At 43.3% G+C, this 16,455-nt stretch overlaps 1 protein-coding gene across 3 annotated transcripts in view; it reads right to left on the reverse strand.

Annotated features, from left to right (window-relative positions):
• Positions 1-252: 252 nt before the first annotated feature.
• Positions 253-16,455, reverse strand: part of SUCO (SUN domain containing ossification factor) — a 153,597-nt gene continuing 137,394 nt past the window's right edge. For 2 of the 3 annotated variants that reach the window (XM_039325941.1, XM_039325940.1), the window contains 2 exons: positions 2,098-2,153; positions 253-1,502 (listed from right to left, as the gene is read on the reverse strand). In XM_039325941.1, the coding sequence (XP_039181875.1) occupies positions 1,059-1,502; positions 2,098-2,153 (500 nt within the window). In that variant the 3' untranslated portion in view covers positions 253-1,058. The remainder of the gene's footprint in view (positions 1,503-2,097; positions 2,154-16,455) is intronic. The other variant, XR_005554599.1, reaches the window with a different exon arrangement.

A 16,455-nucleotide genomic window follows, 5' to 3' on the forward strand; every position in this document is an offset into this window, starting at 1 on the left:
TGCTTTATCACATGTAAAGATAACATTATATGAAGCAGAGCACTTTATCTCCCTATTTGGCAAAACTATCTTATTGTATGAGAGATACAACACTGTAATAGCAGAAGACAGAAGGGTTGGGATTAAAAATGCACTGGAAGGCGCAATGGAAACATAATAGCAGCCATGGAAAGAATGATTAAAAATACTAATTTAACCCCAGAATATGTAGTGAGAAAGCCTAGCCCCAGAGTAAAACAAAATGTAAACATATTTAAATACAAATGTTCAGATTTATTTTGTAATTCACAGTTTCTATTGACACCATAAATCTGTTTTTATTACAGATCCTAGTGTCGCAATTTTTTATGATTCACACAAACAGTCTAACCCTTCTGACTCTCATTGTGATTTAGGCCCACTTCACAATTCATATTCTTTTAATAAGTCCATCTCATTAGCTGTGTAGACTAAGTATATCACTATAAAACTAACATGAAAGCTGCAAAACATAGACTTTTTAAATAAGTCACATTACATATGAAATTTAGAAAAGACATTAGCTCTTTTAAGAAAACAAGGAGGCACTACTGAAAGTGCTCAATAAGTTAACTTAGACAACATAATCTTGAAACTCCCCCCAAAGACCGTCTTTATTATTCACTCTGGTGTACTCTCATTTCAGCTATATGATAAAAATTAAGTCAAATGAAAAAACACATACACATTTACACAAAAAGTGTAAAAATAGTCCCCATGTCCCAGTCTTCATCCAACCTCAAATTACTGAATAACCTTCCACAATCAGCTGCCCCCTGGATACTTTGGAATTCTTATAATTCCTAGTCAGCAAGTATTAGGCATGCTGGCAGGGGATAATGGGAATTGTATAGAACATGGTTGGGAAAATTGATATGATGTAAAAAAAGCAGCTGTAAAAAATTGTTGACAAAATATTATTTGTTTTTTTTTTAAAAAATCAAAATATTTAGATGTGCCTCAGTACTTTTTTAGCCTATCACCCTACTACAACAGAATTTGTCATACAAAAACTTCCACTATGAAGTCTTCAATAAAATTTAAAGGTGACCAGAAACAGCTGTGACACCAAATGTTCCCACAGTTATATCTTTGTTTCCTTTGATGATATCGTGCAGGCTTGGCAAGGACCCCGTCTTAGTCTGTATTGTTTTTATAAGTTTCTGCTGCTCTGGGGCTTTAGAACGTCTTCGCTTAAGAGATCTCTTCTCCGCTTTTGTCTTTTGGATTTGCCCATTGCACAAACCTCTGCACGCTGAAATGCCACAGAAGTAGGACTCTTCAGATTGTGATGAGGTTTCAGAACTTCCTTCTGATGGCGGACTTTTATACAAAGAATGATATACATCACCAATATTAGAGAAGTCTCTCTGATTGGTAAAAGTCTTCTTGTTTTTTATTTCTCCATTAGCTACGTAATGATTTGTTTCAGCTATTGGCTTGACTGTTTCAATTTTCTCATTTTTATATTTGCAACGCTTCTTCTAAAAAAGAAAAATAGATTGTTTAGTTTAGTTTACTGATTAGACCAGTGGTTCTCAACCTTTTTAATGCCGCGACTCCCAACCGGTCGTAAGTCGAGGACTATTCAACTGGTGCAGCACCATTTGCAGAATGGGACTTTTGGCAGGCTCAGCAGGGCAGAGACAGCCTGGACAATTCCTATTGGCTTTTGAAAGCCAATAGAATTAGACTCTATTCAAGAGAGTCTATTCTATTGGCTTTCAAAAGCCAATAGAATAAAAGGGAGTAGCACAGCTAAGGAAAAGGGGAAAAAAATGGCGGACTGCATTGTTTGGCGACCCCCGTGAAATGGTTGTTTGACCCCAAATGGGGTCCCGACCCACAGGTTGAGAACCACTGGATTAGACCATAGGCCATATCAAAATACAGAGTTCCAAACACAAATTATTAATAAAATCCTATATAAAAACAATTTAAAATGAAATTGGAGTAAAATACAATAATTTGACATATAGATAAGTGAAATAAAATAAAATTAGATTGTTAAGTGAAAGCCTCTTAACTCCTAGGACAAGTTTATATAATGCTGCTCTTAGGTCAGCTACAATAACATACCTTTTTTTCTGGGGAAAACTTCAATGGTTCTACAATGTAGAAGTCATCTGGGTTCACTAAAAAAAAAAAGGATATATAGATAGTACCTTAGTATTTTTGTATGTGTTATGTATATTCTTTCTTATTAAGACAGGCAATAACATTAAAAGTCAATAAAACCAGAAAAAATGATATAGCATATGTAAGTGATACATTTAAAGTAGATTCTGAGCTTGTTCTTTGAGTAGATTTTACACTATTCAGAACAGAACAGAACAGAAGCTGGAAGGGACCTTGGAGGTCTTCTGATCCAGTCCCCTGCTCGAGCAGGGGAACCTATACCATTTCAGACAACTGACTGTCTAGTCTGTTCTTAAAAACCTCACTGTTAGGAAGTTTCTCCTTAATTCCAGGTTGTTTCTCTCTTTGGTCAGTTTCCAGCCATTGTTTCTTGTCTTTCTCTCTGATGCTTTGGAGAATAGTTTGATCCCCTCTTCTTTGTGGCAGCCCCTCATATACTGGAATATTGGTATCATGTCACCCGTTTCTTCTTTTCTTTAGACTAGCCAAATCCAAGTCCCACAGCCGTTCTTCATATGTTTTAGTCTCCAGGCCTTGGATCATTTTAGTTGCTCTTCTCTGAATTTTTTCCAAGGTCTCAGCATCTTTTTTGTAGTATAGTGACCAAAATTGGTTGCAGTATTCCAGGTGTGGTCTCACTACGGTTTTATAAAGCGGTACTAATACTTCGTGTGATCTTGATTCTATGCCTCTGTTTATACGCCCAGGATTGTATTAGCTTTTTTGGCTGCTGCTGCACACTGATTGCTCATTGTCAAGTGATTGTCCAGTAGGACTCCAAGGTCGCTCTCACAGTTGCTGTTTTTGAGCCAGCTCTTGCCTAATCTGTATTTAAATTTTTGACTTTTCCTGCCTAAATGTAAAACTTTGCTTTTCTCCACATTAAAACTCATTTTGTTGGATAGGGCTCATTGTTCAAGTTTGTCAAGATCTTTTTGGATACTGAGCTTGTCTTCTGGGGTGTTGGCTATCCTGCCAATTTAGTGTCATCTGCAAATTTGATGAGTTCCCCTTTTATTCCCTCATCTAAGTCATTAATGAAGATATTGAAGAGTACTGGGCCTAAGACGGAGTCTTGTGGTACCCCACTGCTTACTTCTCTCCAAGTGGATGTAGTGCCATTGAGGACTACTCATTGAGTACGGTTTGCCAGCCAGTTACAGATCCATCTGATGGTGTTGTTGTCTATCCCACCTTTTTCTAGCTTACTAAGCAACAGGTTGTGGTCTACTTTATCAAATGCCTTACTGAAGTCCAAGTATACTATGTCCACAGCGTTTCGCTGGTCTACTAATTTAGTCACTTTATCAAAGAATGAAATGAGATTGGTTTGGCGTGATTTGTTTTTGACAAACCAATGCTGGCTACTGGTTGTAACTTTAGAATAGAATAGAGCAGGAAGGGACCTTGGAGGTCTTCTAGACCAGCCCCTTGATCAAGCAGGAGAACCTATACCATTTCAGACAAGTAACTGTCTAGTCCAGGAGTCGGCAACCTGAAACACTGAAAGAGCCACTTGGACCTGTTTCCCTCACGAAAGAAAAAAACGGGAGCAGCAAAATCTGTGTATGTGCACGTGCGCAACAGGGGGCTTGATTGAAGAGTAGAGCCTAAGGCAAGAAATGTACCGGCCCTGCCCCAGTCCAGCTTTGGTATGGACGGTTCCGCTATCCTGGCTTCTCCTCCCCTCGGAAAAGACTACTCTCCCCCCATGCTCTCCCTCTCTGGGACTTTCTCCCTTTTGGACTTTCTTCTTTCCACCTTTGGTGCAAAGGTTCCAAGTGAGGGGAGGAGGAGGCCGACAGGGAGAAGGAGCTGCTGCAGCAAATCTTCTGAGGCGGCAGCAGACGGCTGCTCAGGCTCGCCTATTTCAGCCTACTGCGGGAGGCCGGAGTTGAGGCTTCTGGCTCACTCTGGGAGGGGTGAGTGGAAAAGAGAGGATGAGAAATGGAAAGTGGGAGAAAGGACATCTTCCAGCACTCTGGAGTTCTTTCGCTGGGAGGGCGAGGAAGTAGCGGGGAAAGACAGCTCCGGAGTGAGCTAATGTGGCATGCTTCTCTTTGCAAACAAATGCAAAAGGTTTCGGGGTTTCGCTTACCCACGTGCCCAGGTGGAGACCCTGCGCCACCCCTTCTCCTGTGGCCGGGGACAGAGGGCCGGCCCTGAGCCTGTCCTGGAGAACTTTTTAGGATACCCCCTGCCCCCTCCCCTGTCAGCCCAGGCGCTGCGGCACTGCAGCAGGAGAGAACCCTCTGGACCTTTGGTACTCCCGGCTTGCTGGTGAGGCTTGCATACTCGGCTCCCGCTGGGGAAGCTGCACCTTTTGGGGCAGGGGCTCTGAGCAATTGCATGCTTCGTGGAAGGAGCATGGAGGCCTGCAAGCAGGCAGGCAGGCAGACAGTGGGCAGCATAAACTGAGTGGCGGCAGCTGGGCAGCATGAACTGAGCAGCGGCAGGAGGAAGGCAGGGCCTTGGCTTGTTGCTTATCAAGACCGTCCTCAGTTCATGCTGCCCAGTGTCTCTTGTTCTGCTGCCGCTCAGGCCCCTTTTCCGCTGCTGGAAGCATGCCGCATTAGCTGGCACTGCAGGGGGTGGTCCCACGGCAATGCCGACAGTCCGGGCTGTGTACCACCAGCGTCTCCAGTCCCAAGCCGCGAGAAATATCCAGGCCCGAGTTGTCCGCTGCAAGGATGCCCTGCCCAGGGCAGCGCCACTAAACTGCCTTCTATGTTGCTGGCATCCCCAGGCTGGAGCAGTGAAAGCCGGTCCAGCTGGTCGTTGGGGTGCAGAACCGGGCCGCGGACGGCAGGCCTTGCTCACCGGCAATGCTGGAGCTTCACACACTGACCGGTAGGTCTTCCGTGCTGCTCTGCTCAGATCGCCGGCTTCTGGCTGCAGGTGTCAATGTTGCTAATATTGGATATTATTGCTTTGACAAGATATGCAGAACTGTCTGGCATTTTTACAGTTAATTCAGATGATGGGGGTGAGAAAGATAAAGATTGCGCGCGTGAAGGGAATGGAAGTGAATCTTTGCCCTCCAGGTTGATTGGAAAATGTGAATCCTGACAGCAAAATGGGGGGGGGGAAATAGCCTGGAATGTTATGTGCAAAGGAAGGGAAATTCAGATCTTGGCATTCATCCATGCTGTGCCGACACTCTGTTACACTATAATGAAGGCTTTTAGGATAAACAATGCCTGGAAGTTCTTTGAAGTGCTTCATTAGTCAGAAACTTGACATCATGCCAAGATCTACAAACTTTTCAAACCATTTAGGGGTCCCGGGCCCCAGTCGCTGTTCCTAAACTAAAGGGATAGGCTGACGAAGATTCAGGGAAGATCTCATTATGGAAGGAGAAAGATTGCCTGAGGCCAGCACTCCGGCAGCAGCGGCTTCCCTGGGGGGAGGGGAGCGGAAGCCGGCAAACCAGGGGAGAAAGACTTCTGGCAGATCATCCAGCTAGGAGCAAAGACTTCAAAAGCAGAATGATGGAGAGCTAATGAATCGCCTGCCACTCAGGTTTTGGGTGAGTCACTGGAAAGATTTCAAAACCCAGAGGTGAAAAGCAGAAATCAATTCCTGGAGAGAGGAGCCTATACCCCTTCCATGGCCCAGCAGAAAGCCTGCCAGAACCTCTCTTCCCCTGCCAGGGACCCCAACCCTGAAGAGAGGGAATTCCAGTCTGAGGCATCTGCAGCGATGGGTAGATGGGGTTCCCCAGGAGATGGTCAGTGATTTCTGAGCTTGCCACAACTAATAGAGGCCTTGCAACAGCTTGGGGTGGTGCAGAAACCAGAAGATCAGCAGCTGGTGGGAGACTGACCACAGCAGGGAGATTGGCCACAGCCCCTGAACGTGCAACCCCTGGGCATAAATCTGCAGCCAGGATGGGACCAGCAGCAACAGCCTGTAATTGCACCACCCTTCAAAGCAACCTTTGATGGGGACCCAGAGAAGATGATTTTTTTTTCTCAACCAAGTGCGTTCTCACTTGAATCGCTGGGCCTATCTCTACCCGGAACCAGGTGCCATGGTCGATGTCATTGCGTACAACCTGGAGGGAGAAGCATCTGAATGGCTGAACAATCTATATAGTGAGCAAGCCCCCGAACTGGGAGATCCCCACCTTTTCCTCCTAGGACTGGGAGAAAGATTTGAGGACCCATCCATAGGCCTCAAAGCAGCAGAACAGATCCACAAAATAAAAGAAGCCGGCAGGCCTGCCCTGGAGTACATGCGAGAATTCCGCAAGATAGCAGGTTGAATAGAGGGATGGCCTGAGCAATCCCTAATCCATCACTTCATTGAGGGATTAGACAATCCCCTCTCTCAGGCCTGCATCATTCGGGCAGTACCTGATCAGCTACAAGAGTGGTACCAGACAGCGGTGAAACTAGACGTTCAGCTCGCCCACTATAAGAAGCCTGCCCCACCTGAATCCGAGCAGCTGCCAGAGCAACCAGACAGCAATCACCCCCACAAAAACCTCCAACTACTACGATGGCGGAGAGACCCAGACCACTTGCAGACCCATCAAATAAGTGTTTTTGGTGTGGACAAGAGGGACATCGAGTGGCAACCTGTCCAGTCCCCTACCCCCGACTGCAGAGCAGACCAGAACCAGCAACGAGAAAGAAACCTGCTCAGCGGCTAACGAGAGAAAAATCCAACCAGCTCACACAAGAACCTGTTGCCCAGAGTACACCCCCCCACACAGGAGGACGCTGGAACTCCGGGTGGACCTGCCCTTGCTCTACCCTTTAACATCAATGATGAAGAAGAGAATGACCCGATGGTGAGTCAAGAAATCCCACCTTTTTCACTGGCCGCCAAACTTATAATCCCTAAATCTGGGGCACAAATGGACATAAATGTGCTAATTGATTCTGGATGCACCCGCTGCATTATTAGTCTGCTATTTGCCATGAAAATGGGCATACGGGCAAAATAGCTTTCCAAATCTGTGAGGTTTGAGCAAGCCAATGGCTCCCTCATGAGAGGGACTCTTGTCATGCAATTAACTGAGCCTGTACGCCTAGAAATAGATGAGCACTGGGAGTTTATTCGCTTCCTGATGGCTCCAAAAATGACTGAGACTGTGATCCTAGGGCTAGCCTGGTTGAACAAATGGAAGCCATTTATCTGGTGGGAGAAAGGAATGAGAACTGTGAGACTACCTATAGGGCCTAATCCCCCCATTGATTCAACCGATGTTGGGGGGCACCTTTGGCTACCCAATGAATGAGCGCACATGGCTGCCTTACCGCCACCAGATGAACCACTCATTCCCAATGAATACTGGGACCTGGCGGAGGCATTTAGTGAAAAAGAATGTGATGCCCTACTCTCTCACAGACCCAATGACTGCTCCATCAAACTGGTGCCAGGAACCAAACTCCCACGCCCAAGAATGTATGCTATGCCCCCCCCGAAATGGACGAGATGAAGCGATACGTGAACAAAAACCTAGCGAGGGGGTTCATCGAACAGGCCAAATCCACCGTGGGAGCCCCTGTGTTGTTCAAAGAGAAAAAAGATGGGTCTCTTCATCTCTGCGTAGACTATAAGGGTCTCAACGCTGTGAGTGTGGAAAATAAATACTCCCTCCCTTTGCTAAAGGATTTATTAACCCATCTGGCTAAGGGGAGTGTCTTCACTAAATTGGACCTGAGAGAGGCATATTACCAGGTGGGAATAAAAGAGGGAGACGAGTGGAAAACTGCCTTCAACTGTCCTATGGGGAGCTATCAGTTCAAAGACATGCCATTTGGACTACAGGGAGCCCCAGCCCTATTTATGCAGTTGATTAATGAGGTCCTACATGATCACTTGTATAAACGGGTTTTGGTGTATCCTGACAGCACGAATATGACTAATCACATAAAGTTGGTGAGAGAAGTGTTAAAGAAACTATTGAATGCCAAGCTTTATGCCAAATTGTCAAAATGTGAATTTCACCAGACCCGATTAGACTATCTTGGTTACAGAATTTCCAACGAAGGTATTAAAATGGATCCAGCCAAGGTGAAAGCCATAATCGAATGGCAGCCTCCAAAGACTCGCAAACAACTCCAAAGCTTTCTGGGTTTTGCCAACTTTTATCGTCAATTCATCCCCTCTTTTGCTGAGATTGCCCTACCCCTTACAGAACTACTCAAAACAGGCAAAGGAGGAGGGAAGCCATGACCGGGCCAACCACTAGCATGGACAATGGGCTGTCAAACAGCTTTTGAGAATTTAAAGAGACTATTCGTGGCTGAAGCGGTCCTAAAGCACCCCTGCCCAGGGAAGCCCTTTGTGATTCAAGCCGATGCCAGCGATGTGGCAGTCGGAGCTGTGTTACTACAAAAGAACAAAAGTAGAGTCCTGCAACCCTGCGCCTACACCTCTAAGAAATTTACTGAAAGCGAGCAGAGATGGGCAATCTGGGAGAAAGAGGCCTTCGCGATTAGGTGGGCGCTATTAAACTGGCGACACTATCTAAAAGGGAGCAAGGTGCCCTTTGAAGTATGGACAAAAATCTAGAAGCACTGAAAACTCCCTGCAAATTGTCCCCAAAGCAAGTGCAGTGGGCACAGTACTTTAACTGCTTCAACTTCACTCTAAAGTATATACCAGGAGGGAAAAATTTCCTAGCTGATGTGCTATCCCAGTTACCCCAATACAAAAGCGAATGGGAGGAGGTTAACAAGGCAATTATCCCCAATCCACAAACTGCCGCTCAACTCACGCCTCGCAGGGTCCCCAATCATGATGACCCTGGGGTAAAGAAAATAAAATGAGAGCTCCTCACCGATCAATGGTTCAAAGAAAATCACACCTCCCTAACGTGCAGGGATGGCTTGGCTTAAAAAGGGGGGAAGGTATATTTGCCAGAAGCCCTCTGTCTTAATGCCCTCAAACACAGCCACGATGTAAAACAGGCTGGACACTTTGGATATTTGAAAACCCTACACCTCACCCGCTGGCAATTTTTGTGGCTGGGGCTGAAACGGGATGTGGAAAACTATGTAAAAAGTTATACGTGCCACAATGAAAAGAATCCCAGGGAAAACCCCTGGGTTACTGCAGCCGGTGGCAGACCCTTCTCAACCATGGGAAGAAATAGCTATGGACTTTATAGTAGACCTACCTAAAAGTAGAGAAAATACTGTCACCTGGACTATGATAGACCTGTTCTTGAAGCAGGCTCATTTCATCACCTGCAAAGAACTCCCATCTGCCCAACGACTGACCAAATTGTTCCTGAAACTTATCTACCAGCTGCATGGCTCCCTTAAGCGAATAATTTCGGACGGGGGTGAAGTTCACAGCGAAGGTTTGGAAGAGTTTTCTTAAATTAATTGGATCATCTCAAGGTTTATCATCTGCTTTTCATGCAGCCACCAATGGGGCTGCAGAATCCGCTAACAAAATGGTGGAGGAATATCTTAGATGCTACGTTTCTTACCAACAGACAAACTGGACTGACCTCCTCCCTTTTGTGGAGGTGGCGTATGATAATTCAGTCCACAGCAGTACCGGCTACACGCCTTTCAGAGTGGCCACAGGAAAAGAGTTCAGCCCAATACCTGAATACCTTCAGGTGCCCTCCACTTCCCAGACACTTGACCAACGGGTGAGGAGGTGAGAAGAAGTTTGGAAAATACAAAAACTGCTTTAAAAAAGACTTTTGAAACCTATAAAAAGCAGGCTGATAGAAAGAGGGCTCCCCAAAGAACATTCCAAGTTGGGGAAAAGGTTTATCTATCAACTAAATATTTACGCCTCAAATTGCCCAGCAAGAAATTGGGACCAAAATTCTTGGGGCCTTTCCCCATAATAAGGATTATCAATCCGGTCACCGTAGAACTAAAACTCCCTAGACTTTTAGGGAGAATTCACCCAGTCTTCCATTGCAGCTTGTTGAAACCTTATCGGTGCTCCACTTTAAGACCTCCCCATAAGAAGGCACCCAGGCCCCTCATAGTTGCGGGACAGACCCACTATGAAGTGAAATGTATTCTTGACTCCAGAATTTTTAAAGGGAAATTGCAGTACCTAGTATAATGGAAGGAATACCCGTTGTCTGAAGCCACCTGGGTGAAATCCAGCGAGGTGAAAGCTGAGAGACTCATCAAAAGATTTCATGCGAAATACCCCAACAAACCGAAAAAATAGCCCCTAACATATGCTTTTGTTTACATTGCAGGTTGTTTTTTTAAAAGGGGGGCCGGATGTCAAAGCTGCTAACATTGGATGTTCTTAGTCTGACAAAATATGCAGAGCTGTGTGGTATTTTTAGAGTTAACTCAGAAAACGCTGGGAGGGGAGGAGGAAGAATGTATGAGTTGCAAACGGAAGAGAACCTTTGCCCTTCAAACTAATTGGAGAACGTGAATCATGACAGCAAAATAAGGGAGAGAAAATGCTAGCAAAATAACTGCTTTTCACCACAAGATGTCCTCAGTAGGCTGTAAAATCTTTTTTTCTGATTTAATTTTTTAAAATCTCATTAGGAAAATAGAAAAAAAAGCAAATATCTCCAGCATAGTAGATAAAATAATAATAATGTTCTATGATAAGGATTTTTTTCAGGGCCCCAAAATATCCCAAAAATTAAATATCCAATAAAAATTTACTGTTTTATAGTCTTGTTCAAAGCTTTTTTCCCCCAAGTAAATAACGCCGCTCTCTTAGGGCAGGGAAGTTATTCAGAGGCTTTTTACAGGAAAATAGTTGGAACGAAATAGAGGGAAGGAAAGGTCTCACCCAGATTTCTCCACGGTGGTTCTTCACAGTTAGCTGTTCTTCTGACTTTCGGCTGGTGCTGCTAGGTGATTGGCCATTTTACTGGCCAATCTTTTCTCCAACGGCCTAAGGAGCTAGCTCGGACCGCAGAAGGAGCTGCCGCCCTTCTGCAGTCAATGAGGGCCTCCTCGATGGTGGCCGCCCCTCCATGGGACTTTTCAACCTGATTAAGGGTCTGCTGGAGGAGGGAAAGCAGCTGGCAAAGAGACAGAGCTCTCCGAACGACTGCACATGCCACGATCCAGAACCGGAAGTCAGTTCAACTTTTTTAGTCCCACTGTTTTTTGGGGGGCTGCACATGGTTGAGAGCCGCAGATAGCTGAAAGAGCTGCATGCGGCTCTGGAGCTGCGGGTTGCCAACCCGTGGTCTAGCCTCTTCTTAAAAATCTCCAGTGATGGAGCGCCCACAATTTCTGGAGGCAAGCTGTTCCACTGGTTAATTGTCCTCACTGTCAGGAAGTTTCTCCTTAATTCCAGGTTGCTTCTCTCTTTGTTCAGTTTCTTGTCCTGGCCCTCTGATGCTTTGATGAATAACATGACCCCCTCTTCTTTGTGGCAGCCCTTCAAATACTGGAATGCTGCTATCATGTCTCCCCTATTTCTTCTTTTCTTTAGACTAGCCAGACCTAAGTCTTGCAGCTGTTTTTTGCATGTTTTAGTCTCCAGGCCTTTGATCATCTTAGTTGCTCTTCTCCAAATTTTTTCCAAACTCTTAACATCTTTTTTTTTGATATGGTGACCAAAATTGGCTGCAGTATTCCAGGTGTGGTCTTACTAGGGTTTTATGTGGTGGTACTAATACTTTGCGTGCTCTTGATTCTATGCCTCTGTTTATATAACCCAGGACTGTATTAGCTGTTTTGGCTGCTTCTGCACACTGCTGGCTCATGGTCAAGTGATCATCCCCTAGAACTCCAAGGTCCCTCTCATAATTTGTTAGTTTTTAGTTGTTCGCAGATTTGGTTTTTGATTATTTTTTCCAGGATCTTCCCAGGTATTGAGTTATGCTGGCTGTTAGTTATGGTTAAATCTGTAGCCAGATGCCCAGCAGATAAGAAAATTGCAGCTTAAACTTCCAGTTTGCCATCACAGTCATCGCGGATGCTGGAAGTTGAGCTCCGTCTTCCGTGTTTGATTTCACACCGCTGGGGGACCCTGGAAAGGGTCGAAAGTTGTCCTGTAAGGGCGGCAAGCAAGGAGGGGATTCCTGCTTGATTGTGGGAGGGCGATAACCCTTCCACTTGATCCAGGGAGCCCTCCAAACCGGCGGACGAAAGACTGGTCATAGAAATATGGCCCGTCACTAGACTGCAGACAGCCAAAGTCAAACTTACCACCAGGCACTTCTAAAACAGTGTGGATGAGACTGGGTAAGATCTGAACCTCTCTTCAATCCTAACTATCTTTTCTACCTGTATAAGCTGCCCAAAATATTTTCTCCCCTGTGAAGAGAGCAAAGGGAAATCCTATCCCAAGAGCAGCAGTGACTGACTCTCTAGGGGAGTTTAAAACGTTGAAAGAATAACCTTATTTTAACTGGATTTATACGTTTCTAAAATTTGGGGACCAAAAGAATTCTTATCCCTATATAAAATTTGGGTTTTTATTTGCAAAAAAGAAGTAAAATTGGAAAAAGAATTATAAAAATTTTGGACTTAAAAAACCTTAAACGGCATTGGTGACATCTTGTGCCTAAACCTGATACTACAACCTGTTATTGTCTAAAAAAGACTTGGCTTGAAGCCCAGACTACAGATAAGACTCTTTCAACCTTGGCAGATATCAGCTGTGAGAAGCTCAGCTGTGTTCTATACCCAGTGATAAAATTATTTTCATCCCCTGATTGTAAAGCTTTTAATTTAATACACCACTAAGAGAATATGGATGAAAATCAGGAATAGATTCTTTCTATGTTGAAAGCAATTCATGAAACTATTCTTATAGCTTCTGATGAAATAAGACACTATAGAAAAAAACAAGATGTCAGCTTAGATATTCAAACCCTAACTTTGACTACAATTAAAGAATCAACTACGCAGAACACAACAGAAGAAGTGGAACAATCAATGATAGAGGATTCAATGGACCAACAAACACAGTTAATGGAAAACTCACAAAAGGGACTGATAACACTGAAAATGGAAAAGACTTTCTATATAAACCAGAAGAAATCTGAGGAGCAAGAAGAAGAACAGACCAAAGGGAAGATAAACATTCCAGGACAACTACGGGGAGGTGGAATAGTCCTTCAAAAGAATGGCGATTGGATGGTCTCTTCTATTTCAAATAATATATACAGTAACAGAGGGAGATCTATTTGATGATTTAAAAGCACGGACATGGAAGGTGAGTTGGCAAAGAAAGAAAGCTAGAATAAGGCTGAAGAAAATTGGGATTTGGATTCTTTAATGAGGATATCATGTTATTAATTAAAATAGAATATACTCAAACAGACAAGATGTGTACTTTGAATACTAGATTATGCTATGAATTGAGATAAAGAAAACTTTGGTCATTTAAAACTTGGAAATATAAATATCAAAAAGTTAAATTTGAATATTGATGGGAAATTAAAAATTGGGGAAAACAAATAAATAGGCTATTGTCTGTCTATAAAGATTGATTGTAAAACTAATTGTTATATATAAGTTAATTTTTTTGATAAATGTAATAAACAATTAGTTACCTAAAACTAGAAATTATAAATATTAAATGTTAAATTTAAATATTGATGGAAAACTAAAAATTGGGAAAAACTAATTACAGGATATTGTCTATAAAGATTGAATGTTAAAGCAATTATGATATGTATAAGCTAAAAACTATTGATAAATGTAACAATATTATTTTTACTTAATTGATATAAGAATTGTATTAGCTTAAACATGAGACAGTAAATACTAAAGGAAAAAGAGAAGAAATATTTAATGTGGTAGTTTGAGATTTGTACTAAAGACACTTGTATGCTATTGAATTATTGATTAACCCAGCCGCCATATTGCTTTTTAAATACTTAAATGTAAAATTAGAAAATTAATAAAACTTTTCAAAAAAAGAAGAAAATTGCAGTTTAGTTTGACCTTTCATGATTAGGAGTCTCTGCATGTTGTATCCTGTCTTACTGTCATCACTAGTCTGTTCTTCAATGGCCAGAAAATTGAGGGAAAAATAACTTCCTTTCAACAATATTCATTTAAAAAAATTAATTCCTCCACAAAATGGCCAATGAGTTGAAAAAGCTATTATTTATCAAACATAATCAAAATGAAAAAATAATAAAAAAATAATATATAACTTCTGTAAATTAGACATCTTTTAGAATTTGTAACCTTACATATCACTGGAGACTTGTCCTTTCTTTTATGGAATATGGCAGAAAAGGTGGAGAAACACGGTCTATAGCAGGGGTTCCCAATCCCCAGGCCGCAGCCCAGTACTGGGCCAAGGCCCATTTTGAACTGGGCTGTGCAAGTGGCAGGCTTCAGGTATGGCACGTGGATGGGCTTGCCTGCCATTCATATGGAACCATCCCCACTCCCCCCTCTGTCGGTCTGCAAAGCCGGAAAAATTGGGGACCATTGGTTTATAGGATGGAGCTTGAGCAGAAGGTAGGAGCACTTTCTGATCTGGGCATAAGAGATGGCAGTGCAGTGGTAAGACAGTCCTTAGGCAGAGTTCTGTTGGTTGGCTGGGGGGATCCTGCTCCAAACTGTCCAATTATGTTGCTATCTGGTATACTTTAAACTGTATATTGTACACTTTAAATTGTGCATCCAATATTAGGTCCATAATGTATCTCAAATAATATGGAAAGAAGGATAAGTGCCCCCAAAGTAGAAACTTAAACATATCTTTATATCTGTCTGTCACCAAGATACAATATAAAAAAGTTTGTTAAATAGGAGTGAAGGAAAACCTATGACATTGGTAGGAATGTAATGCTTTTCTCCCAAAAGCAAGGTAACTGCTCCTGTAATCCTAGGTTGTATCAACAGACTTTCAGGATAAAGATCAAAGGAAACCATCACAGTTTTCTATTCTGTGTTGGTCAGATTACACCTATCACATTTACAGAGCATTATAGAATGGACAAACTGAAGCCTGTCCAGAGGATAGCAAGGATCTGGTAAGAAGAACAGTTGGAAGAGTTAAACAAGATTAGCCCAGAGAAGAGAAAATTATGAGAAGATACGGTAGCTGTCTTCAGGTTTTTGAAAGCTATCATGTAGAAGATGAAGCCAAATTGTTCAGTGCTATTCCAGTAGACAAGATAAGAATCAGTGGATTTATATTTCAAGGAAATAAATTCAATTGGACACCGGATAAAATCTTCTAATAGTAAAAACCTGTTTAATAATGGAATAGGCAACTTCAGGATATAGACTAGTGGTGGTGAATGCATGCCAGAGGCGGCACTCAGAGCCCTTTCTGTGGGCACGCACACTGTCACACCAGCCCTGCCTCCCCCCGCGACCCCCTTCTCACCAGCAGCCCCCTGGAGGAGAGTCGCCCCTGAGCTCAGTCCGCAGGGAGCAGCGCAGCCAAGCAGCGGGAACAAGACTCGGCCCTCGCGCCGTCGTGTGCAGATAATGCTGTGGGGCCTGGGGGGAGGGCATGGCTTCCACGGTGCTGCTGGGCTGCCTACTGCGGTGGGCTGTGGAGGCAATGGGTGGCCTTGCGGGGAAGCGGGGGCCAAGCAGGCAGGGTGGGGCATGGAGCGGGGCAGTTTTTGGGCACTCAGCCTCTAAAAGGTTTGCCATCACTGATACAGACTCTCCTTCAGTAGAGATGTTTAAACAAAGGCTGGATGTACATCTGTTGGAAATGCTGGGATAATGGATCCTTGTACCAAACAGAGATTGAACTAGATAATCTCTAACTACATCATAATCTGGGATTCGTCATTGAATGCAAATCAATGGAAGGGTTTAATTAGGAATCAAAGGGCTAAAATCTGTGTCAGAAAATATAGTGCAAGCTCGGTTGTTATGATTGTGCATGAAAGTAGGTATCCATAATTGTCATTACTGCATGTTATGCACCAGTGAAAAATAAATGAACCAAAGATGAGTTCTGTGAAAAAAATATAAAACACTGTTATTGAATGAGATCAACTGAATGAGAACAATTTTTTTGTTTTGACTAGATCACACAAATGGGATCTATGTGGGAAAAAAGTAAGACAGATAGTATGGAAATGATGATTAAGCTATTTGTAAATCTAAAACTAAGGAAGAATAATGACTATATAAAAATTGTTTTTCTTCAACACATAGTTGAAGCAAATCTAATCGTTCGATCCAGGGGAAACCCTCTGACCCGACAGGAGAAAGGCTGGCGTTGCATCAGCGTCCAGCCCAAGCTACCTTCAACCAAAATCCAAGAGCATGAACAAGAACATCAGTGAACAGTGTGCTAGGAACTGATGAAAATATCGATCTTCTCTCTTCTATCTACTAACTGAATCCTTGGGAAAGAACCCCAAAGCAAGAAAACCTCCGAAAG

The sequence above is a fragment of the Crotalus tigris genome, unplaced genomic scaffold (genome assembly GCF_016545835.1).
Source record: "Crotalus tigris isolate CLP2741 ecotype Arizona unplaced genomic scaffold, ASM1654583v1 scf7180000024339.11422700, whole genome shotgun sequence".
Lineage (NCBI taxonomy): Eukaryota > Metazoa > Chordata > Lepidosauria > Squamata > Viperidae > Crotalus > Crotalus tigris.